Raw genomic sequence first — 25,870 nt, forward strand, 5'->3', positions numbered from 1 at the left:
GACAGTGGAAAGTCAATGGTGAAGGAGAATTTAAGGGGCACCTATAGCAGCTGGGACTCTTCTATATACTGCTTTCCTGTGTGTATGCGTGTCTGCCTAGCCCCCACTAGCAGCTTTGTGGCCAACTTACACAAAACTTGCCACAGAAACATAGATCACCAAAAGCTTGAAAACCAGGCAGATAAAATAAATTGGACTGGCTTTGTGACGTGAGTGAGGCCAAGGAGAGGCCTGGCATGGCAGATGTCAGAAGATGACAGATTTTCTGTTGGGAAGCATAACTTCTCAAGGCAGACATGGCCAAAACCTCCCTGTGTTTTGGTTCCTTGGCCTGGAGTTGGGTGGTATCAGTGCAGCAGGTCCTTGGGGAGGCAGAAGGACCAGCTCAGGCAGGCTTGTAATAAACCCATGGAAACCAGGCAGGAGCTCCTGAGCTTTCCTCAACAACTGAACCCCCTACTTCAGCCTGCAGGTATGAGGGCTGCTCCATGGGCACATCAGCATTCTTCTGGCCTGGCATTGCATAGCACAGGTAATGAGTTAGGTGGTAACAACACATCACAACCTCCGAGAGCCACCAGGTCTTGACAGTGCTCAAATGGTACAAAATGCCAGAAACCACAGTCACAGCTATCAGTAAACAAGTTGGTTTTATTTTGTTTTAATACTGTTTGGATTTCTGTTAAATTTAATCTTAACATTGATTTTTCTTGAGTCAGTACTTATTTCTTTGGTTTGAAGTAACTGCAACAACCCTGGAATGATATTCCCTTGTGTTTTGAGTACACATTTCCACTTTTTTTTTTTTTTTTTTTTTTTTTTTTTTTTTTTTTAATCTGGAAATAGTCTAGTTGGTATATTCTCAAAGACCAACACTATTATAACCTCTTGTTTTCAGAAGAAAAAAAAAAAAAAAAAAAAAAAAAAAAAAAAAAAGAAGCTAACATTCCTTCCCATTTGGTCAGGCAATATACATCATCATCTCATGATGTGAATAGCAATCACTGGGGAAGATATAGATGATCACAATAACAGCACCACCCCAAGAAAGTGCTAAGAAACTAAAGCTAGGTCATGAAACCCCATCTTTAAAGCCACTCAGTGAGCTTCCTGATGAACTATTGATTTTCTGAGTTTCATTGATGATTTTTTTTTTTTCAGAGTTATTCAGGAATAGATTGCAATTATTTGTAGGGTTCATTCATTTGAAAGCACCTTCAAAATACTCCCGATAGAAAATTTCTGCTTGTACCTCGTCTGCGAGCAGCTCACAAGCTGTATTTAATAGGTAATAAAATATTTGGTGTTTTATATGTTTTGATGGGATAGAGAGACCATGCAATATAGTTCTCATCCCTGATTGCAAAAGGCAAATTCCCAGAATGAAGCTTCTCCCGCAAATATAATTATCAGCTGATAATTCCCCTTCCATAAATACTCAACCTAGGAATGCAAAAATTACCTTACATTGCAGACTTTAAAGATAAGCGTTAATTAAAAAATAAATAAACAGTTCTGTTTTTATTTTAACATGCTTAAAAACAACAACAACAACAACAACTTTTGCTTGTATTCTAACATGTTTTCTGTACCCTGGAGAGAGGGACGTGATACAAAGGCACTGCGCTGTTGGGTTTGCCCTCTGCCTGGCACCTGCATGCTGCACCAAGCAGGAGCAGCGCCTGGGCCCGCTGCCTGTGCCCGCCTGTCGCTTTCCTGCTGGGGACTGAACTGCCATCGCGTGGACATTTTGCCAACTTGCACCTTCCCAGAAACAAAGCAAGAGCAGGAGAGAAGAAAGCTGGGAACTGCTAAGTGGTGTGAAGTTACGAGGTGAATTCGAAACATTAATCGGACCTAGGATTCGTGCAAACTCCTCGTCCCTTTTGTTTGTCTTTTCATAGCCATTCAGCTAGAAAATTGTTTACTGCTCTCTCTCTCGAGGTCCAGCAGTGTACAGGCTGCCAGTGCAGACAGCAAGGAGAGGGCAGAGCAGAGGCTTCGCTTGTGCTTGGCAATACCGAGGCTGGTATCGTGTGGCAATCTCAATTTGCCAATAAATACATCTCTAAATAAAGAGCTTTTAACTTTACCGCTAAATGCCTCCATCTGTTGTATGCCACTGGTTCAGTGCAGATGGCGATTAAATTAGTGCCTCTCCTGGAGAATTTACAGTCTTTATAAACCCTCAGCCCCCTGCATTAAGGTCCATATGGAACTCATACAGGTCTGGGGCTCATGTAAGCAATACACTTCACCCTTGTCCAGTGGAAATGCACATTTCAGAGCTGGTGTTACTAGGTGTGCCCTCTTTTCCTGGTCAGAAACATGGTCTGGGTGGAATCTGAGGACTGAGTGCTGTTTTGGGATTTTGGTCCTTCTGGCCATCTCTGCTGCACCTCAGGAAGCCCGCACACAGCACCGGGCTAGCACTCTTCAGCTAAGACTTGAGGATTTAGCTGTGCCCAAGGGGTCCCTAGGGCACATGGTAATGCAGAAATTAGGTAGGGGTGCAGGTTTTTGTACACAGGCAGAGAAAAATCAAAACATTTTGTTTAACTGAAGGCAAACAGCTTTCACCGTGTCTGCACACAGATTGCCTTCACTTGCTTCTGACCATCTCACATAGCTGCTGTATTGTGGCAAATAGTCATTTGTTTTTAGTAGTGCAAAAGCTAAAATTCTCTGCTCCAAGAATTGCAAAATTCAGTGAAAAAAATGTATCTTCTCAAGGTTTCTTGCTACAGGATTGCAGCTCAATTTACCATTGAATCTGAAGAGCTTAGACAGAAAAATATTCTGCGTATCTTTGAACGTGGCACTAGGACGCCACGGTGCCAGCAGACAGTTATCCGGCTCACTGCAACACTGTCTGAAGGATATACCCAGATTTCAAAATATTCATTGAAATAAACTTCCCAAATCTATCTTGTTCTCTTGATAGTCAAACAGTAATACCTGATGTCCTTGGTTTTTACTGCTATTGTGACAGCTGATGTGAAAAATACGGAGGCAGATGAACTTACAGAGAGTAAGATCATATGGAACAAATATAGAGGAGAGAGATTTATATTAATTTCTCCCCCCCTTAAACAGTCAGCAATTGCTTCTCTGATACTAGGCATTTACCATATACAGGGAGATACTTGTGTTCGTCCATACATTGTCTCACAGGAAAAAATAGAATACATACTTTGATTTAATCATTTGGTTATTTTTATTATATAAAACTGCAATATTATAAGTAATACTTATTATGCATGACCTTATTTTAAATCCAGCTATTAATAAAATTAAGTTGCTTCTGTTAAAAATAATTACATAACTTTCTTTAGCAGATGTATATGTATATACATATAATGCGGATATAAAATGTAAAGCTGAAGGCCAAATTCTGCTGTTAGTTGCATCAGTGTCAATCATAATTAAATCTACGCAAGCCAAAGCTAGTGAGGGTAGTGAAGGTTTTGGAAACTAACCCGTTATTTTAACCTAGTTATTAAGGAACCAAAATGGAAAAGTGACGTCAAGTCAATAACCACCAAATGGCCTTCTGTTTGCAGCCGGGACAATCGGCTCCCCCCATGCAGGGTCCTGAGCCACAGACCCTGCTGGGGAAGACCAGAGCATCCTCGCTGCACACCAGGGCTGGGCTGGGGTAGGAACCCCCCTGCATCACCTTTGCAGTTCAGGAACTATCCCCATCGTCCCGTGCACACCAAGGAGGAACCACAGGTCCCCCAAACTGTCCCTGCTGCTTCCTCCAGGAGCACCTTGTCTCTCCTTAAGGTATCTGTAAGTATCACATTGGAAAGCTGGGCACAGAAAAAGGGGATTCAGGTCTTGGTTTAAAGAACTTCTATGTACAAGCAATGAAACACCTTGAGGTCTGCAACAACTCTGGCATCTACCTAAAACCACAATACCCCATCCACAGTAAAAGTAAGGGGAAAAAAGGAAAAGAAAAAGGAAAAGGAAAAGAATAAGAAAAGAAAAAAAAAAAAAAGAAAAAGAAGGAAAAAAAGAAAAGAAAAAGAACACTCTAAATATCATTGATACATTCACTACATCCAAAAGCAGGTGCACAAAAATCAAAGGATACCATCATTTTGTCTCCCCATGCTTTTGATCAGCTGCAAAGATATTTTTATTTCTGCATCGTGCACCAAATGGATTATCAAAGGCCCACCAGGAAGGGTCCTGGACCACTGCTAACTGCTGACCCAGCCCAGGATCATGGGGGAAGTGTTTCCTGGAGCCTCCTTTATCAGCGTGACTGTAGGCAAAACAAATCATGCTTTTCAGGGCCTGACACCCAGTTGTGCTCCAGTCCTCTCTGGGGAGCCAGACTGAGTAATTTTTCTCTCTTTCTCAACACCAGAACCTTTTTTGTGCACAGTCACCCAAACTGTGCTGTCCAACAGATTACTGCCTGCTCCACCCAGCTTTTTGAAGTGCTGATTCTTCCCAAACCCAGCCAGATGGAGCCATTTCCTGCCCAGGTGACAAAGCACCTTTGGGCTGTGATGTCCTGGCTTTATCAGGAGAAAGCCTTTGGCTTTCTCATTCTGCTTGGGTGCACGGAAGGAAGGTCCCTGTGGGCAGTGCTGGACCTATCAAGGCAACCAGAGCCACCTCACTCAATCAGGCAGGACAGGAAAACTCAGAAAAAATCATGTGTGTAATAAGGAAACTGAGCTACCCACAGAGATTTTGCCACAAATTAAGCTACCCTGGGCACAGGAGACAACTGAACATTTGCAGAACAAAACTTTAAGCGGGCTTTGGTCACCCAACGTGGCCCATACAGCCCTTTGGGCCCTTTCACCCTGAGTGGCCTGCCACCCAGCTCACATATGCTGAGCTCCATAGGACTGGAAGAGCAAACTGATCCTTCTCAGTCAATAAAATGTTCCAGCACGGAGTTAGCCAGTGATTGGGAAAGCTGTCAGTGCTGAATGCAGACAGCCCAAGGACTCAGGCGTTGCCACCAGCTAATGCCCCTGAGGTACAAGGTACTTGTCAGTGCTTACACCTGGCTGACCACTGAAGCTTCTTTTCCTTAGCAATGGTGTCTCCATTTGCTACGTTATTGTTAAGGAAGGATTGCAGTTTCCATCCTAACTGCTTCTCTGGCTGCATTAAAGCGTTGCTGGAGGCAGCTCTACAGCTGCACCTGTGCCCCTGAGCAAAATCTAGACGTGAGAAACCTTGGGAAAGTCATGTACAAGGCAGTGAGGTATCAACACGTGGGCTTGGGGCCTTATTTAACAGAGAAGAGTGTAGATTCTTAAATATTACATTTGGCATGTAGCTGTTAGTTCCCAAGCAATGCTTGTGCACGTCTCATGCCAAGCTCAAGTGATTTTGGCCTAAAGGAAATGTCTGCACCACAGACAGCAACGCGGCACAGCAGTGCTTGGGCTGGAGGTAGGGTAGTGAAAAGAAACAGCTCAGCACGCTGCTCCTCTGCCTTGGAGGTGGAGAAAAAGCAGTGGCAAGGCTGCGCCTGCTCTGTTCCCACAGAGATATGATGGGCTTCCTACGTGACGCAGCCGTGCCAACGCACTGCTTTTGCTTTGCACCAGGGTAAGGAAAAAAGCAGCTGCTCCAGACCCAGTCATGGAGGTGAATCAGGAGAGAAGGCAGTGACAAATGTTACTATTTGGCAAAAGTCTGGGTTTGCCATGTAACACGTGGAGAAAAGCAGCTGCACTCTGGTAGCCAGCATTATTCCAGGCTATTTTAAGACCCTTACCTTGCATCAGCATCCAGGCTGGGACACCAGCGTGTTCAAATATAGCAGGAGGGTTCATCAGTTTGTCTACAGCTCAATTCACCCGACATCCTGGTACATACATGTAAATGCATTTTGAAACGAAGAGAAATGCTACCTGTAAGCACCCTATTAACTGGCAGGTGGTATCTCAGGTATTTAAATGCAGATATATTTCTGCACTTTGAATAGTACAGGCTCATTATTTAAGTACCTGGGAAGCAGCCTGACAAATGGCAGGGCTTAGAATAGATACATTTTAAGCTTGGAAGAGAGCACGATGATTGGAATCATCTTCCCAGCATCAGATCAAGGCACCGAGCTGGCAGGCACAGACCCTTGCATGCACACGTGTACTAAGCTGGCAGGCACTTGAGTGCTTTCCCCACTCAGTGTAGGCTAGGAGAAATGACAAGGGGGAGAAAACACATTTGCAAGCCTCCTCTCTACCTCTGCCAATAAATATTTCCACGGTGATGCCTGTGGCACAGGGTAACTCCAGCAGTAAGCACCAGGGGGACGCAGTCCTGTGCCTGCTGAGCCCCTGCGAGTGCCCTGCTGGATGCTGGGCACCTTCATCAGCACCAACCCTGAGCCACCAAGTGACCGTCACCCGGGTCGTGGTGGCAGTCAGACCTGCAAGCAGAAGGTGGCCTTCACTTCTGCTTGGGACATCCTCATGGGCTACAGGAGGCGTGGGGAACAAAGAGTTAAGTCAGAAACACCACGTACCTGGAATCGATGGTGAAATTCCTGCCTAATTGGTCCATGGCAGACATCCCTGATTCATCTCAATTTTAATATATCTTCTGTTACTCAGGATTTTTTATTTATTTATTTATTTATTTTTACCCACACATTTTTAAGCACTACTGTGATCATGATTTTCCTTAAAATCTCACAGCTAGAGCTAGCTGAAATTTGGCTAAGGAACCAAAAGAAATGAGGAACTCTGGAAAAGAAAGGTGTCTTTGCCTTCAGTTTTCTTCCAGCCCTCTACTCCCATCAGCTAAATAGCTGCCAGCTCTTTTAATAGAATTTACAAAGGCCTCTCTTGTTTCCTGAACGTTTTGATGTGCTTGAAATGAATTTCTGCACTTTAAACAAATGCACTTGCACCTTCCCTGCAGTAGGAAAGGCCTGCTGGCTGGTTCCTGGCAGCGTTTGGGGGTTTTACAAAGAAGAGAATTATTATGCAAAAGGCACTTTATATGTCTCTTTTCCCCTTTAGACTTAATAAGAACTAGGGAAGCAGCATTAGTTTTCTGTTCATCTGCTTTGTATAGTGAAGGTAACCCTTTAATATCAAAAAGCATTTAATGAAATATGAAAAAGTTCAGGAAAAGCCATTTAAAACAATGTTATTTACCATACAGATTACCATATACATCTATGTTCTGGGCTTAAGATGATACTGTCAACTTGAAAGTGGGGAATTAAAACATCCACAGGAAGAGCTTCCGATACCAGGTCTTGCTTATGGACTTTGCTGGATGCACGAGGCATTTTACACTTGTTTCATTGTGTCTTTCTCATGTTTTTGTGTGAACTGTAAGAAAAAAACCTACCCCAATTACATCAGGAAAAAAATAATCAGGCAAAATCCTATCCAATGCAGAGACCTCAAAAGACGAATACATGCCTCCAGTCACTACACTGGTGAAAAACACATTTCAGACAAAATGTTTTTGTTTGTTTGTTTGTTTTAGTTTTTAATATTCTTTCAAAAGGGGTACATGTTTCAGGATTACTACCCCACAACATTGCATCTTCCACAACTGTGAAAACGGAATGCAAAAATCACATGGTTTCACAATGCTTGAGAAAGTGGAAAATGTATACAAAGTATCTTCAGGGTTGAATTGGATATCAGTCCTCTTTGTGTATAGAAGACCAGATTTTCTTTTCCCTTAGACTATGGTAACCTGGAGAACTGTTTTCCAGGCAGTATGTTAGGATGTTACAACTTTTTCTGATTTACCTGACTGTTGCTTAGACATGGTTATCTTCAGTAATCCATAGGCTTACACCAACATTAAGCATTACAAAAGAACCATTTTCCTTTAAACTAGCACTTGAAAAGTTAACAAAAAATTCTACTTTTGTATTCTGCAAAGAAAGGCACTGATTTATGCATACTTAGAAACCACCACTGAGAACTACAAACAGCAAAGCAAGGAGAACAATGCAAACACCTCCATAAGCAAAAGTGAAATATGGTCATTTGGGAATTTCTTTTTTGGCTAAACATTGTGAAGCATGGCTGGGCAATGCTGCATTTTGAAAGGTGAAAGGGCAAGAGAAAGGGCATCCTTCTTCTTATGTGTAATTGCTAAGGTTTGGATTTGTCTGCTTGAAAAAGACCCCACACAAACCCGTTAGTTGCCCACAACGCACTCTCGAGTCACCTCTTCATCCTACTTTTTCTTTCCCTCCAAGGCAGATGGATGGGGATGAAGGTGAAGAAAACCCAAGATGACTTCAAACAGACGTGGCATCCCCCGGGCAGATCACACCCTCCTCAATGCTCATGCTGCTTTAGAGGGTTGGGCAAGAAGGGGACATGCTCGTTGTCACTCAGCTGCCTTCTCCAGCTCCCATCACCAGTCTGACACCTCCTCCTGGCTGCACACCACACCGGCATCCTCCTCGTGGGAGCAGTTGTGCGTACCAACATCGGCGTGGGCGCACTCCAGCAGCGTCTTCTCCTGCCCCGAGCACTGGACGTCATCCAGGAGGATACGAAGCGAGGTCCCTTCCCCAAATTCCGCCTTCTTGCTGGCCCTCACCACATGGGGGAAGCCCAGCTGGCGGCACACCACGGCAGCGGCCACTGAGCTCCAGCCATCATCACACACCGTGCCCCACTCTCCGTCGATGTAGACCTCCACCCGGCCCCAGCTTCGTCCACGGCCACGGTGGTCCATCAGCCGCACGGCGCCATTGCGGGGTTTCTTCTTCCTGCGCTGTCCCTTCCTTTCCCCCTTCCCAGGCTTGGGGACCCTGGGGCTCGGTGCTGGGGTGGGGACTGGCATCCTGCTGTTGTTCACTGAGAGCACTGGGATTTGGTCCACTCGGTCCAGGGCTGGCATGTGGGACGCTGCAGGGTCTGGCCAGCCTCTCCCCGGGGCCTCGGTCGTGGTCTTCAGCCGGGGACGTGGCGTTGGTGTTTTCACAATGAGTTCTGTTGGGGAATAACCCAGGAAATTATCAGTGTGACATTCGGAAGGTAGTGCTTAAGGATCACGATACAAATACAGCGCTGATTTTTGACTGATTTAACTCCTCTCTTGGAATTTGCTTACTTGGTCCTGTTGAGAAGCAAAAACGTTCCCTGTAAGCCAGTATTTCATCAGCTAGAGACGCCTGCTGCTTTTAGTTAGCAGAGATGACTGCACGGCTTAATGCCAATAAATAAGACTCTTCCAAGAAGGAAACATTACCCAATTTCCAAGCAGTCTACTGGCAAAACTTCAGGATGGACATTAAAGGGTCGGCGCTGGAGTTCCACAGCCAGAAGAGGAGTTCCCCACCGGACCCTTCTCCCCTGCTGAAAGCACTGTAGAGAGACACACTGTTCCTGCCATTCTCCTCATTACTAATGACGGGATCATTACAAGACCGAGCGCTCCGGCCTCCCCACTGTGCCAGATGCTTTATTCAAGGGGCTGAAATCGCGAACATTCAAAATCAATTCTCTCTGGTAACTGGAATGTGCAAAAAGAAGGGAGTTGCCAGGACAACACATAAAACAGGATTTGGGGTTGTTTTTTTCTTCCTCAAGAGAAAAAAAAAAAAGATCCTTGAACTCCAAAGAGCTGAAAATTCTTTACTGTCACAGTTTCCAGGCGTAACTGGACTTGCTTATTCACATATGCTCTATTTTTAGCTTAAAAACAAGTTTTAGCTTGTCAGAAGGAAGCAATTCAGAATTATTTGGAACAATAATCAATTGAGCTTTGACAGTGTCCATACATCTGCAAAGACATCACAACATTTGGATGATTTCCTAGATTTATCCATTCTCATTCATCATTTGTTTTGTAGAAGAGACAGGGAAAAATACAGTTGTCTTTTCCATGCTTAATATCCATTGATCTCAAAAGACAAACCCATGCAGTGGTTCGGTTTTTGAGAGAGCCTCCAAAATAATGTTTTTTGGAGAAAAATGGTATTGCTAGTGTGAAAAGTTTTGCCTTCTCTGGAAGCTGAGGTTCTGAATGCAAGCCATAAATGTGAAATCCTTACCTGTGCACACCTCGGGTGCTGGAATCTGATCTGGAAAAGCACTCCCAAATCCCAGAGCTCATACAGTGGTATGCAGCACTGCACCAAAGCTAGCGGTCACCTGGGAGCACTTTTCAAGTCACTCAATCAAGTTGTTACTTCATGTTACTCTTCAGTGGGCTGTTTATTAAATACACTTGCAACAAATGCATTCTTCCAGCTAATGCCAGCTGCGTGCTTTGCTTATTCTGTCACACTCACAGTAAACACTAACCAAACAGCAACATATTTACAGCTCTACCTCCTCGTTTTCATGCTTCTGAATCAAATGTTTCATGCTTGGTTTTCACCTGAATGTGAATTCAGTTCTTGAAAGGCTTAGCGGAATCTCTCCACTGCTTCTACATTACAATGTGATGAAAACTACCTTTTAAACAAAATCAAAAAGATTTAGTTATGTGTATAGTTTAAAAACCTGAACTTTGGACTTGCATAGAGAATAAAGCTTATGAAGAAACAGAGACAAAGCTGGCTGAACATGAAAAAAGTTAATAATGCTTGGAAAAAGCATTCACAGCTTGCAAAGGAAAATGTTTCTACAGAGGTGCTGAGTGCTTGGGCATGTCAACAGTTAATAATTACCCTTAGATCTTGTTCCACCCTAAAGACTCAATCTTAAAAGGTGATGAGTGCCCTCATTCCTCTGTGAAGTCAAAGCTGTACAACTCATCAATGATTCAAATGCAGTGTAATGCGATTAATGTAATTAAAAATTAAATAAGAGGAGTCTGACATTAGAGTTCCTACAGTAACACTAACGTCATTACGAAGTTGTTAGAGAACTGGCTACGTACTTACACGTGTAAACAAAATGCATAGAGGAAAAGAAATGTAATGCTGCCTAATCTAATTTTGAGAACTTAATGGTGTATTTAATTCTTTGCATTTAACACAGCGCTTGGGTTGCTGCAGCTTCATCTACATCTTTGACTACTCCACTTTTAGCAGCACAATGCTTCATTCAGGATGAAGCAATCATGAAGCCCTGGAGGGTTTGGATAAGCCAAAAGTTCACCTGAATGGCTGATCACTCGAGTCTTTTGTGAGCATTTTCTCATCACATATTCTCTCTCTTACAACTAACAATGACTCAAACCTCGCCTTGCTCAATGAGCTATTTCCCAACCCTTTAGCCATAATATCCTTCATCTCCTCAAGTGTTCCTCACTTCCTGAAGGCACTGCAAAAATCATTTATCGCTGAAAAATGCCACAGAGCACCGGGTCTCAGTGCAGAAACAGTCATGGGGAAAGCGAGTTGTTGGTAATGAAACAGTTATTATGCAGCACAGAAAAGGGTAAGTGTACAAGGGCAAAAACTGCAGAGATTTCACATGGCTCGGAGAGGGGAAATACCTCCTGCCTCATGCCTTATTTGAACCAACTCCTCGGACTCAAACCAGCTGGCAAGAATTAATTTTGAGGATACTCTGAAGCCTGCAGTTCTGGGTGGTCTCCACACACAGGGAGAGTGCAAGCTTTGAGTTTATATTTACTGCCAGCTAACACACACCCATAATAACCAGCAACAATGACACTTACTCTCCTTTGGCACAAACTTTATGAGCTTGCTTTTTACTTTCACTGGCACAGGCTCAACTCGGCATTTTCCTGGTGGTGCTCTCCTGTGAAAAAAGGGACACATAGGGCGTACAATTAATTCCTTTCCAGTGGCATCATGAGCCTTTGCTTCCCATTGTTTTTCGATGAATGTAATGCTCACTGGAAAAAAAAAAATCTGTTTAAATGATCCAAGAAATCTCTTACAGTAGAAAACATAATTAAACAATCACATATCTCCATTGATCAAAGTCCAAATATTCACAAGTCAATGGAGTCCTCTGGCTGTGTTTTCACTTGCCATTGCTGAATCCATTAAGGAAATAAAACATTGGCAGGTCCCAGCAATCCAGAAAGAGATTAATCAGACTGAAACTAGAAATCACAAAACTAGACAGCGTATGTTGAACATCTGATACAAAGGTCATACTAACGCAACTTTTCCGTCTGTCTTCAGAGAAGCGAAATAACAGACTATTATTCATACACAAAGCCAAAACAAAATACTTTCCCTTTTATCACAGTCAATACAAACGTGGAAAGCAGCCAGGTGGAGAATAAAGAGGTCTGTGATTTGTCACTGCTGATGACTTGCCATTTTAGTAGTACCAAAAATGCATTAGTTTCAAACAAGAACTTGAAGCGTCTCCTACAGAGGCTTTCTCTTAGAACCACACATTATTTTGACACAGATCTGTGTGCCATGGAATTACAGCTCACTTCTGAGAAGTTACATCCAGTTCGTAATCACTTTTTCCTATGAAGGTTGCTTGTTAATCTGCAGCTTCTTCAGAGGTTTTCAAACTGGTTCAAAAATGCATGATGCATGTGTTTGGAGGATATAACTCCTTTGTAATTAGGATTGTTTCCATTTGCATTTCTGTGGAAGGCAAAAAGTTCTTCTTGGTTGTGCCACAGGGATATTATATTCCTACTTTTATGAATTTCCCTGTGAATTTGTTCTTATTCATATTGCTACAGCCTACAGACTAAAGAAACTTCTTAAAATTGAACTTGCGACTGTCTTTTGATTTCTGCTTTCTTATTTTTGCAAAGGTTGTGTAATACAAGCCTCTTAATACACAGTTTACAGGAACTATTCCACCGTGTTAGCTAATGGAAAATGCTCCTGACAGAGGACGAGTCAGAGGAAAACAGGCAGCAGCGCTGGGGTCTGTTTCAGTTTGGGGTCCCTTTCCAACACAAAAATAGAACAGTGGTTTGGTTCAAGAGAATGCTCAGATAGCTAAAGCTGTAAATTTAATTTGTTTGAAAAAATAAAAGCGAAGTCTTAAAAAGTCCCATCCTGCATGTCTAGCTAAAAATATTCTGGGGTTTGGCCAACAATAGTAATGTTTTAAAAACACCAACTTGGAAAAAACAGCTATAAGTCTTTCCATAAAACACTGCTCTTCCCTGCCTTGCCCAGCCTCAGACACAAGCCCATGGGATCCCAAAGGTGTGACAATGGCTCGATTTCCTCGCCCAAGCCATTTTTACTCCTAAAACACACAACAAAGACTGTACTTTTTTGACATTCCTTTTTGTTGTCCTGCTTTTCCTGAGCAAGCACAGCAGGGTCAGCTCCGGCTGCCTGGGCACAGGGCACCTGAATGCACAGCACCAAGGTTGGGCTTCGCAGCAGGAGCATCCCTTACCTGGAGGTGTCCACCACTTTGTACACCACTCCATGGGGAGCCGTGGCGCTCGGTACGCCAGTAGACATGAAGTAAAGTTCCCCTGGGAAAAAGATCACACACAGCCATGAAAACTCTCCGTGGAGCTTCTGTCCTGCACAGCACAAAGGCATTCAGCATCACAGGTCATGGAGCGTCAAGAAATGATGAGACTGACAGACAGGGGTCTGGCTACTGGGGCAAACAGTGCGGCTTTGCATTTGGGATTGTAATGAGTGTTCATCTGCATTGCAGTGGCAAAAAAAATACACTCAGTGAGATGGAACTTTTACATATTGTCTTGAAACTTATCTAAAGGGGGGAAAAGAAAGCTGGGGAAGGACAATCAGGGATTGTAGTGATGGTACAAGGGGTAATGGCTTTTAACTTAAAAGGGAGTAGGTTTAGATATTGGGAAGAAATTCTGTACTGTGAGGGTGGTGAGGCACTGGCACAGGCTGCCCAGAGAAGCTGTGGGTGCCCCATCCCTGGAGGTGTTCAAGGCCAGGCTGGATGGGGCTTTGGGCAACCAGGGCTGGTGGGAGGTGTCCCTGCCCATGGCAGTGGGGATGGAACTGGTGATCTTTAATGTCCCTTCCAACCCAAACCATTCCATGATTCTACGAAACATTATTTTGACAAATTTGCGCTGCATGTTCGGTGGAAAAATGTTTAGTGTGTCCTTTAACTTCACTAATGTAAAACAGTCAAACCCTAAATTCCTTCTGTTGAAACGAAATGAAAGGAAATTAAGACTGTTCACACTCCTTTCTGCCTTTTTCAATGAAGCACTCCTTTGGGGTGAATTACAGGAGAACAAGACTTTGTTTTTGCTTTCTCACAAAATGAAATGTATCTCACAAGAAAGGCATTTGGATTTGTGACAGCTCTGTCAAGCTGCATGGGTAGGGCTCGACCTTCAGCCAAACAATTTCCATCACCATTTACTTGACGTATTTTCTCTTAACTGCATTTCCATCCCTCTCCTCCCACTACGCAGCAGGGGCCAGGACAAGCAGTCTACTCCAACACTCTCCTTCCACATCCCAAGTTTCTCTTCTGGAAATTACCAGGCAGAAATATGGATGTGGGGTCCCTGAAGCACACAGGCTGTCACACGTGCACCCTGCATGGTATTTGGGGTGTCCCTGACATGCTCAGCTGCCAGGGGATGGGGCTGTTGCCTTTCCAGTGGGTGTGCAATCAGCCAAAAATACAGGTGTCCCCACCACGTCAATACATCCACTGCTCTGGCTGGATTAACATTCATCAGTACAACAGCCTCAAAAATAAACATTTCTGTGAAGAAAAGCTTCCTAAAATAAACTGTGTGGTAAACCTATAAAACCAGGCTGCCTGCACACCAAAGACACGTTCACTGCAGGGAAAAAACTCACTCAACTGTTTTTGACAAATTCCTTTCCATTATAACAAAACAAGCACAAGGCAAAACTACCTCTGAGAACAGACTCCAGCCAAATTTCCACCTGACTCTAAAATACTCGTTTAAGCCATGTCATCCTGATTTTAGGGTGAGATATTCTTCTCATCACAGCACTGCAAAACAACTGTAGCTTCCATGAACACTGGTGATTAAAGAAAAGAGATTTTAACTCCAAAAAGATAAAATTCCAAATTCAAACTTTTCAGCTAATACTGAATTTGGATGGTTTTAATTTCCATTGTAAAACAGGAAAGCTCGATGCCTGTGATTCCCCAACATCCACATGGGGAATGATCTGCACAACTGTATAAGAAAAACAGACATTTAAGAACTGGGCCATAACACACCAACTCTGCATTTTCCCAGCCACACCTGACGCTACTTAGCAACAGAGCTTTCACTGCAGGGCTCATTCTCTCCCTGTCAGTCTGTCTGTCCACAGCCAGGAGCTGCACACTGCCTGCCCATCTCCAGTGCTCGGTAATTAACCATGTTGCTGTAAAAAGGTAACAACCACCAGGTTTCATCCCAGGACTGGCTTCTCAATGTTAGTTGAGAATTAAAACTTCCATTTAAAAATTACATTTTTCATAAATACATGTACACTGACTTTAGCATTAAGTATCTTACATGCCACTGTATTGTATCTGAAATACAATGTAAATATCTAAAATCTGAATTGTATCTGAAATACAATGTAAATATCTAAAACATTTAAAGGTTGGACGTGGTGCTTAGTGGGTGATACTGGTGTTAGAGGGATGGTTGGGCCAGGTGATCTTGGAGGTCTTTTCCAACCTTAATGATTCTGTGATTTTTCAGCAGTTCCTTCCTGGAATGCACAATGTTACAAATACAGCTATGTAAAGCTCCACTGAGACTACATCTGTCAGTCCTACGCAGAGCAAAATCCCAAGTGACATTAAGAAAATATGCTCCTAAACAGCCCTTTGCAGATGCCCCATTTGAGGTTTAACACAGAGCTTTCACTCTGTTTCACTTTGAGAGGTGCAAATATTCCAGGTCAGAATGAGCAAATTCCTAATTACTGCCCATTATATCTGCTTTCCTGCATCCATCAATGGATGGCCTCCCTGGCCATTTTTCAGGTGTTTCACTGCAAAGAGAAACTGTAAGCATGTCATTCAGGGTGAGATAAATTAAATGATTACCTGCTTCATCTTCAGCAAAAGAGATGATGTACTGATAATAGTTATTGATAAGCCCAGGGAACATGCAGGTTTGTCCCGTCCCCATGCAGATTTCACTGTACTGCCACTCTCTGGTGGTACGATCCTCCTTCAAAGACATCAGGCGTCTGCAAAGGAAAAATGCAATTAAAAAACTTGCGCCAAACAACCAAGAGGATGATTTATGAACGTTAATTAGGAAAACTGAAAGGATGTTTAATGCTTTCTACCCACATTAGCTACAATATGAGCTGCAGCTCCTCTGAGAAATGAAAAGCAAAACAGATACATTAAACACACCCACAACACCTTCTCTTTCAGGGGCAACACAAGCCCTTGAAATAGGGGAGAATTTAAGGGATTTTAATGGATTTTTTTTTAATATCTTTGGTGTCTGCAAATGTTGCATCAGAGATTTTTTGGGGGGGTTGTTGTTGTTTGGTTTATGTTTTTTTTTTTTGTCTGTTTTCAGGATGTATTTGTATGCATTTTTACACTATTTTCTATATTCTAAGTGAACACCATATCGTTGCCCCTTTATTTGTACTGACACAGTGTGAACCAGTGACATCAACAGCTGCTGGCACACGGAGATCACATTCCTGTAGAGCAACGTGGAGCAAAGGCTGTATAAAACGTGCCACGTGAGCCCCCTGCCATAAGCTGCCGGGCTCTGCACGCTGCTTGCAAGCAGCACGTAGCAGCAGGCCAGCAGTGGTCACGCAGCACCAGCACTCGCAAGCAGGTGTAGCACCACTGGAGGACTTCGGCTGGGGGTAACAGCTTAGTGTCGGAAATATTTACTTACCCACTCATAAAATCACCGAATATGTACAGGCCATTCAGGTTTGGAGACTCGCAACCCCGATAGACATAGCCTCCCGTAACAGATTTCCCCATTTTGTGTGGATACGCATAGATTGGAAGCACGTCATCTGTCAAAGAGAAAACATCTGTGGCTTGCCTTGTGTTGTGTATGATGCAGACTGGTTGTTTCTGTAGATGGGTCTGAGACTGGCACAGTACCATTGGGTTCACCTGAGCACCTTTAATCAAATGAACTGCTGCTGGAGACAAATTTAGTTTGATTTTCTCTTTTCTTAAACAAATTTGATAGCCCCATCTAGCTGGCTGAGCTAACAAAGGACAAATCAGCTCAGGGAGACCAGTTGGAGTCCCACCTGCAATATGGGATGAATTCCTGATAAGCCTGAGTGCTTTCCACCGAAACCTGACCATTCATCTGAGCTCTTCTCCTCCACAACCAGGCTCTGTTAGTGCTGCTTCTGGCCAACCTGTAATCAGCCTGCCTGAGTCTGCAAGCTGCTTTCAGACACACTGCCTCTATGCAGGAGATGCTTGCCCAATGCAGCTGGGTTTATGTGGTGAAAGGCAAGAAAAAAGAGGCAGGTGACTCCAGACTGCAGGCACTGATGAAAGGATATGTCAGATGTCAGTGCGAATAGCTTGTGTTTCTCTCAAATGGGGGAGCTCAACCTGAAAGGGCCATCAAATATTTATGCACACGCAAAATGTAGCTCTGGAACATTCATTGCAAAATTAAGTTAAAACACAAGACAGAAGCAAAACAAAGGGAGATGACTTGATTTTGAGGGTGCTTCCTCTTTCCCCCTTTCCTCTTTTGAAACTCCTGGTGACAGGTATCTCCTCGTAGGGCCTACCCCTCCTTCCCCTCCTACCTCCCAGCCTTCCTCCCTGCCCCTGTGTCGGAAGCCTCAAGTCACAAACCTGGCAGCTGTGCACCAGGGGCACTTCATCTAAAGCAGGTGTTTCCTATGCTTACGCTGCACTTATCACCGTACAGGGGTTGTGGCATTTCAATGTTCTCACAGAAGGGTCTCTAAAGGCATCAGAAATTGTTCTGAATCCCCGGAGACCTCAGTAAAGCACTCACCATGAACGCTAGTGGAGGTGCTGTCACACAGAGAGTGCTAAATGGGCTCTCTGACAACTGCTTCAGCAGAGGAAGCGCAAAAAACCTGCTCTGTGCTCTCAAAAGTTTTATCAAAAAACACTTAAGTGCTCTCACTCTGCTTGCAGCTACGTTAATAAATGGAAGGAAGTGCAACAACATCACAGAGCACATCAAAGAGAAAAAAAACAGAATCTCAGACAGCTCAAACCAGTGCCAGCCCTGTGGCCTCCCTGGATCTACGTGGAGATGCTCCAGCACACGACGTGGTCCGGGCCAGACTTTGTCACACAATACACTGACCTCACACACACACACACCAGCATTTAGCCAGCCAGCCAATACCTCGAACCCAAATTCGAAAAGTAAAAATTAAATTAAAATTTTCCTTTTTGGCATAGCTAAAAGGAATCCAAACCCAATGTACATCCAGTTACCTGCAAAGCAGGCAGCGCACACAGAGTTTGGCCAGCTTACAGAATGCATTTGTTCTTCTTTTTCACTAAGGTCACCACTTGTGAGCTACGGAGAAAAACAGAATTTCTCCAGATTTTCTTTGCTTCTGCAGTAAAGCTTATTTTATGTGGAAAAGATGAAATCATCCCTCAATATCACAGAATCACTAGGATATTTGACTAACTACATGTATTGCCCAGAAAAACAACAGCTAGCACATTTCATTTTTCTCCTAAATAAAAAAATGGCAACATTTGGACTTTCAGTATTTATCTGCAAGTCAGTTCCATTCTAGACTGAACCCGTAAAGACCTACATCTCAAAAATGGATGTTTTCAAACAAGCAGTCAGGCTTTGAGGGCAGGAATTAAAAATGAAGGTACAGAAAACTGCACAGTGTGAGATGCAGCTAATTTAGAGATAACTTATATTTACCCATTGAAGAATTGGTGCAAAGTTTTTTGTCATAACAGCTGAATCCTTCCCTTGCCCTCCAGCCGTAGTTTTTCCCTTTCTCCACGATGTCGATTTCTTCATATTTGTTCTGTCCTACATCCCCACAGAAGAGACGCCCTTTCCCTTCCTTCGTTTGAGGTTCACCCCTGTCAAAGGAGCAGCGCCACATATTTCTCACTCCATAGGCGTAGACTTCAGGGCGAGCCTGGGGGTCATCAATGAAAGGGTTGTCTGGAGGGATTCTGTACAGCGGCCCCCGGTCGTTATTGTTCACATCGATCCGCAGCACTTTGCCCAGCAGTGTCGATCTGTATCGGAAGAAAGAAAACAAATAAAGAAAGAAGAGAAATAAAACTAGACCTCAGTTTAACAGGCATTTTCATTCAGAGATGGTTTTTAAAAGCCTTGGGTTTTGTTGTTTCTGTTTTGGAAAACACAACTCTCTCCGTGGGAGGTACGCATGAATATCAGCGTGGTGTTAGGGAAAAAGTAAGCCCAGGACAGAAGACACCCCCAGTTTTACCTCCCCCAGTTCCTCTTCTCAACCTAAGGGCAACAGGGGAGACACGTGGAGCACACAAAGTTTTAGGGGCTCGTACTTGTTCTGGGCGTTTCCAAAGGTCCCGAATGGATCCCCAGCCATGCCTCCATCTCCAGTAAATATATAGAGATAGCCATCATCGCCAAAGAGCAGCTCTCCTCCGTTGTGATTGGAAGCGGGTTCCTCGATTTCCAGGATTATCCTAACCGCAAACAGGAAGGAAGCATTACCTATTGCACGAGTCCTAAGCAAAGGGCACAGAAACATCTGCCCAGTTTGTCCTTGACACATGCAATCGGCTGCAGACCGGCTTTGATATGTCCTCCTCCGTATCCATGTTGCTAAATCTTACTTGGGCACAACTGATTTTCCAACCTTATATAATTCCGACATATTTTGTGGATTACAGAAACACCAAATTGTGTAATAAGGAAAATCTGGGAAATTACATGGCAGGGTATACTTGTAATGATACTTTTCCTCTGATTCTTCCTTCCTCCTTATTAGACTTTTTTTTTTTTTTTTTTTCCTTTAGAAAAGGCATCTCAGCTCAAATCAGAATGCAATCAGCAAGGGAAAGGACTCCGGTCCATCTGTGCATCTGTACAGCATTTGGCAAGATCCTGACGTGACAGGCTCTTTCAAGGCGACCTAAGACTTTGCAAACCTTATGCAATAGTTAAATTGTTAAAAAGGGAAGAATCCTTAAAGGACAATTACATACACAGGACTCCATGAACTTCCAGAACTGTTAAAAGCACTACCACCAACAGATCCGCATCTTGACAAAGCAAAGGTTATTCAAAGCAGTGCCAACAACCTTTACCTTCATTTTAAAATCTAATCACCTCTTGCTTTTATATCTTTTGGTTGTTTTATTTTGTTCTTTTTTTTTTTTTAATGCACCTAGCTTCTCTTTCTTACCAAGAAAAGATTGAAATACATGAAAGTATATGTTTATAGAAAGGTAAAGCCAGGAATACATGCAGTGGAGGTTCCCAGGTGTAACAACTGAAGCTTATTTTATTCCCGCTTCTAGAAAAGCCCAGATTTCATGCTGGTCTTTTATTTTTAATATCTGCAAAAACATATGACAATAATCACTTGCAACACCTCATCTTTGGTGAACTTTTCCCCTTTTGAAAGCACAGCTAGTTACAGCCCTGACCAGACTGTAAACTGTGGGAAGGAAACCAGCCGTGTAATTATCCTGTCACCTGCTGCAAACTTTGCCACTCCTGACCGAGCACACGGGCTGCAGCCGGCAGAAGGAGCGAGGGAGGATCCCGTGTGATCAGAAATGTGGATTTCCCTCAACCTCCTGAAGAAGATGGAAAAAAAACAAAATGCATTGAGCAGGAACCTGCAGGCAAGCAGGCACAATGCACACAGAGGCTCAGCCCGCAGCTCCCTGGTGGACAGCATCTCAGGATGAAGTCAGTGGGAGCCGTGCCTGCACAAACACAGTAGGACCACAGCTTTCTAAACAAGACAGCTCATGGGTTTTGACATCTGCAGGTTTAAGCTGCTGACTGGCCATGTCTACAGGCCCTTCCTGAGAAGCACATCTACATTTTCGTTCCCTGTCATGTACAGTGCTACCTCCACTGAATTGCTACAACTGCTTCATAAACCAGCACCCCCTTCTGTCATCAGCCTATCAGCATTTCTGAGCTAGAACCACCCACCGCTGAGTGACAAGAAAGCCCTAATACAGCCTGTGTAACAAGGTAAAATTCTTAAAATGAATGCTGTTCAAGGGCCTCTTCACATGGTGGTTCAGTCCTGTGGTTCTGCAACAAGTTATAAGCCCATAGACTGCCACAAACAAACCCCTAATTATCTCTGCATATTAATGTGGATCAACTGCAGGGTCAGACCCAAGCAAATAAATTTTCTAATCAAAATGCTCTCAGAAACAGCATGGTGATTTGCATTTTATTTAATTTGCTATTAAATTTGTAATGTCATGGGGTTGAGCTCTCATTCAGATAAAGAAATACGAGGACAAATTCATCGCTGGTACAGTATCACCGATTCTGTTTCCACCACTTTGGGAAACCTTTAGCTTTGGAATAAATTTCACTCATGCTTTGCAGAAGTCTATTGTAAAGGATAATAAAGGTCCTCCTTACTAAATATATGTATTTATATGTACTTACTATTTATATATTTATGTTTACTTACTATTTATATATTTATACATAAAAAAAATAAAACAAAATTGACTAACTGTAAATAGCATTCAATCAAAGTTCAGTTAATGTTTCCAACACACTGAACTGAGAAACACAAATGTTTTATTCCTGAGTGCTTGCAGTTCATCCATGGAGTAAGTGTTTTCCCCGTCTCAGTATGCTAGGCATGGACTTGGGCTAACTTGATAACAATCTGGAACACAAGAACAGTAACGAGCTAAATAAGTCTTATTCGTTAATAGTCCTTAAAAATGCACAAGCTGTCTTCTGAGATCTTAAATACATAAACGTGTGTACAATACCTTTCAGAACCATGGTCCAAAGTATTCATGTCACCGGGAGAAATTCTGAACTCACTGATTCGGATTCTCTCTTCATAACGAACTTCAACCGAATAGTAGACATACACTTTACCAGTAAATTTGAATTTAGGATGGAAGACAATACCTAGAAAACCTCTCTCGTCTCCTTCCCAAGGCGAGGTAAGCACGGCTTCGCTGATGTTCAGAAAGGGCTTTTCGAGCCTGGACCGATCGGGGAGGTAGGTCCACACCAGGCCGACCTGCTCAGCGATGAAGAACCTGTGGGTGCCGTCGTTGGCGTGCACCATCGCAACGGGGTTGCGCAGCCCGTTGGCCACCTCCATGAGGCAGAGCTGCAGACAGCCCTCCGCATCGGCCGTCACCAGCCCCAGGTTCTGGTTGAGGTTCTCGTTCGTCAGCAGGTGTGGGAAACAGTAGTCCGTGTCCTCCAAGGACAGGTAGCGGCAGAACTTTGCCATGTTGTTCTCCAGCGCCACTAACTCCGGGTCTGACGAGAGGTAGCGAAAAATGGAGCGGCATTTTTGCCACACTTGCTGGCAATAGTCTTGGCAAAGCCCCGGTATTGTCCGCACGGGGGTGGAGGGATCCTCGGCGTCATACAAGTGAGCTGCATACGGAGAGCATTCCTAGAGGGGGAGAGAGAGAGCCTCGAGCCATTTTTGGACCAGATCTGAAACAGCTGAGCAGCAGCACTAATTGGGGAAATTTCTCCTTAATTACAACATATGTTGTGGTTTATTTGGAAAATATATTAACAGAGGAAAGGATCTTAGAAAGTGGGTTTATCTCAGCATTCACGGAAATGATCTTCGATATTCCTGGAGAAAGCTGGCTCCCATGTGCGGGTATTCATTTATTCCCACCATAGCACTAACGAAAACCAGTGATGACACATATCTTGCTACATCACCCTAGTAGGCTGTACTGGGGAAAAGGAGACTTTTCTCAGAGAAAAGGACAAAGAAAAAAGAGACAGTCCCAATTCACAGCCCCTGGGAATGGCTGCAGCACAACCCTAATTCAGAGAGCCTTGGAGATCCAGCTAAGGGCTGACTCAAGTCCATCTAGCTCGTGGTATTCTCCACTACAAAAACTCCTCCAGACAGACACATTTTCTTTCTTTGCCACTGCAACCCAATACAACACTGTGTAAATTACAAACTGACCAAAGTGACTCAGTTCTGCTTTGCAAGGGCTTTTCCTTGCAATAAACATAAAATGTTTTCCAGTTTCAATGCATCTTCCCGACAGGCATCTCAGAAGTGCTCTCCAAATAATGTAACATGACTCAGTGGAGGCTTGGTTATTTTCATGGGGTAGATAAATAACTGAGGCAAGAAATGCAGTAAGAGAAACTATCCTTCCTGAATAAAGTCTGCACTTTTTAAGTCCTAGATGGCATTTCTTCTGAGCAAAAACAGCTTAGTTAAAACAAAAACAAAAGCAACAGGAGCTGCTTAATGCAGATTACAGCACTATTCAATAGCTGAAGATATAATATCCAAGATACTGAAGTATTTAAATTAGCAGATCAGTGCACACAATATTTAATTTTTATTTTCCATTACATTCCACAATAAGCTGAGAGGCCATATAACAGATCATTAGTGTACAGTAAGCTTTCCCCCTGTAATGTCAAGCCATTCATTGCAAAATGAAGGTTATTATGCCTTCAAATGAGCAGCAATTAATGTGGTAAAAAGAAGATTACGTGTGACACAAAACACTGAAATTACATACGCAGATGGGGTAATGGCACTCAGCTCCGTTACACGAACCCAGAGGTGTGCCAGGGACAGAGCAGAGCTGCAGCGTTTGCCAAGGCAGTTGTCATGGCTGAAAATTTGGCCTTAGAAAACCAATTTAAACAAGAGAATTGGGAGTGAGGGGTGGTCGCTTCCCTTTCTGCATTTGAAGGTTTCCCACTCCAAGAGAGGAGGCACCCTGCTTGAGCACCAGGATGGGTCTGCTTCTCTGAAAACCTATTTCAAGGCGAGCAGCGAGCTCATGCCAGGCTTCAACAGCAGAATTCAGGATTGCACAGAGGTACGACCTCCCTGTCCCTTTGCCACTGCAGGTTGTTCGAGTACAAGAAGAAACGCTTGTCAAAATAATTTGATTACATTTGAGAGAAATCACGAATTGTGTGCAGAAAGGGACAGAAGTGTGCTGAATAATTCACAGAAAACCAGAAAACCACTTAGTAATTCAGGTATAGGCTATAAATTTTATATAGTGAATAAATGAAAGCAGAGCGTTCTGGAGCAATTGCGGTGCCTGGACTCCCATTTTGTGCTTGTGTGGGCAGAGGTGCAACCATTTGTAGCCACGTCTAGGGCTGATGATGCACTGAGCTCATTAGAACATTTCAGTGAATCATTTTTTCCACACTGAAATACCTCACTGCTTCTGAACGAGTTTTCAACAGGCAAGTTTCTGACATACGCAGGAGACTTATCATTTCCAGAGGCAGAAATACTGCTTAGCAGGCACTGCTAACTTGTCTTCTCCTTGCGAGTGGACTTTTGGCCACTGTTTGTTTCAGGAACACATTCAAAGTTTTTTGCTTTCAGTACAACATGAGATGAACTGAAAGTCAAACCGCTAGAAGCTATTGTGGGAAAGGGTTGTCTTTTTCTCTTCACACTTGCAAAAACACAAGAGCTCCCTGCAAAATGCTAAGAGCAGGATTTCTGAAAAGCCACTTTGATCCCATCTGAGCACAGCAGACTAGACTCCACTGTCTGAATTAATTTCAGATTTACACTTGCACGGCACAGAGCTGCCACTATTCTGTCTCAGGGGCATTTTCATACACACGAGGCCACTGCTGATGATAGGGTCGGACGCTTTGCTCCGCACAATCTGGGATCATCCTGTTACTGCACCTGGCCACAGAACACAACCCTGTGGAAACACTCGCTGCGTGGGATGGCTGCCACAGAGGTTTCTAGGACACATCCTTGGGCATCACTCTGCACCCATCAGCAGGACTGCTAACACCTGGCACATGCTACCGGGCTGCTGCAACCCAGCACAACGAAACCCCCAATGCCGTGAGCTGGGTGTAAGGAGGGGCACGCTTTGTACAGGCAACTCCCCTCCTGGGTGTCTTCAGCAGCTCTGAAGATGGTGCGGAGGCTCTGCAGGATGTACCTGCCCGTACACCCAGCTCCCAGCTGCTCATGGCTTGGAGCAGAGCAACATCCTCAGACACCCACCAAGGGCCCAAAACTCCACCGAGCAACCTGCTGGTGCACAGGTGCTCCTGGGGAGCACACCCCGGCGGATACCCCGACCCTAGCGCTCCCAGACGTGGCACAAGGCAGCCCTGCCTGGCTGCGGGCGCTGCTCCACCTGTGCCCACGTAGCCCTGTGCTCAGGCACCCGGCGGCTCTGCCCACCTGAAGCCCCCCTGCGTGCCACAACCCCCCCGTGCAGCCGCAGCCCCCCGGTGCCGAGCAGCTGCCCCTCACCTGGCAGAGCAGCTCCTGCAGGTGCCCGGAGCAGGCGGCGTACGTGTGCCCGTCGAGGTGCGCGCTCAGGCGGTAGAAGCGCTGCAGCAGCGCCCGGTCCCGCCGCGGCTCGCAGCAGCCGAAGGCTCCGTAGCGGCGGCAGAAGGCGAGGCCCCGCGGCGGGCGGAACGGCGGCTTGAAGTCCAGGCACTGCGGGTGCGGCCGGGCCGGGCCCGGGCCCAGCGCCGCCGCCAGCAGCAGCGCCAGCGCCGCCCGCGCCCCGCGCAGCGCCCGCATCCCCGGGGCCGCCGCCGGGGCCCCCGCAGCGGCCGGGCAGCGCTCGGGAGCCTGGCCCGGCCCCGGCACGGCACGGCACGGCCCGCCCCGAGGGGCAGCGCCTGCCCGGGGCTTCCCCCGGCCCCGGCGGCTGCGGAGGGAGGCGGCGTGGAAGGGGCTGCGGGGGGGGTGTGCGGAGGAGCCGGGGGTCTGGGTTTGCACCGATGGGGTCGGAGACGCGAAGCCCTCGCTGCTTGGCCAGAGCTCCTGCGGCCTTCGGTGGTACGAGGGCAGGCTGCG

At 44.8% G+C, this 25,870-nt stretch overlaps 1 protein-coding gene across 1 annotated transcript; it reads right to left on the reverse strand.

Moving 5' to 3' along the window:
- Nucleotides 1–7,447: 7,447 nt before the first annotated feature.
- On the reverse strand, nucleotides 7,448–25,591 carry HHIPL1 (HHIP like 1). The gene is made up of 9 exons (XM_032188747.1): nucleotides 25,316–25,591; nucleotides 21,819–22,465; nucleotides 19,377–19,520; nucleotides 18,757–19,085; nucleotides 16,741–16,867; nucleotides 15,915–16,060; nucleotides 13,281–13,362; nucleotides 11,605–11,687; nucleotides 7,448–8,960 (listed from the first exon to the last, which is right to left on the reverse strand). Exons 1-9 carry the CDS (start codon nucleotides 25,589–25,591, stop codon nucleotides 8,377–8,379), a joined length of 2,418 nt encoding a protein of 805 aa, XP_032044638.1. The 3' UTR covers nucleotides 7,448–8,376.
- Nucleotides 25,592–25,870: the final 279 nt, after the last annotated feature.

This window comes from Aythya fuligula, chromosome 5 (genome assembly GCF_009819795.1).
Source record: "Aythya fuligula isolate bAytFul2 chromosome 5, bAytFul2.pri, whole genome shotgun sequence".
Taxonomy (NCBI): Eukaryota; Metazoa; Chordata; class Aves; order Anseriformes; family Anatidae; genus Aythya; species Aythya fuligula.

What these genes read in the sequence shown, in the direction of transcription:
- HHIPL1 (XM_032188747.1), bottom strand. Translation starts at nt 25,591, where the DNA reads ATGCGGGCGCTGCGCGGGGCGCGGGCGGCGCTGGCGCTGCTGCTGGCG. An exon ending in TTGGACCATGGTTCTGAAAG is followed by an intron (nt 19,521 to 21,818) that starts GTATTGTACACA and finishes GTTTGCGGTTAG; the next exon opens with GATAATCCTGGAAATCGAGG. An exon ending in AAAGTTTGTGCCAAAGGAGA is followed by an intron (nt 8,961 to 11,604) that starts GTAAGTGTCATT and finishes ATTCCCCAACAG; the next exon opens with AACTCATTGTGAAAACACCA.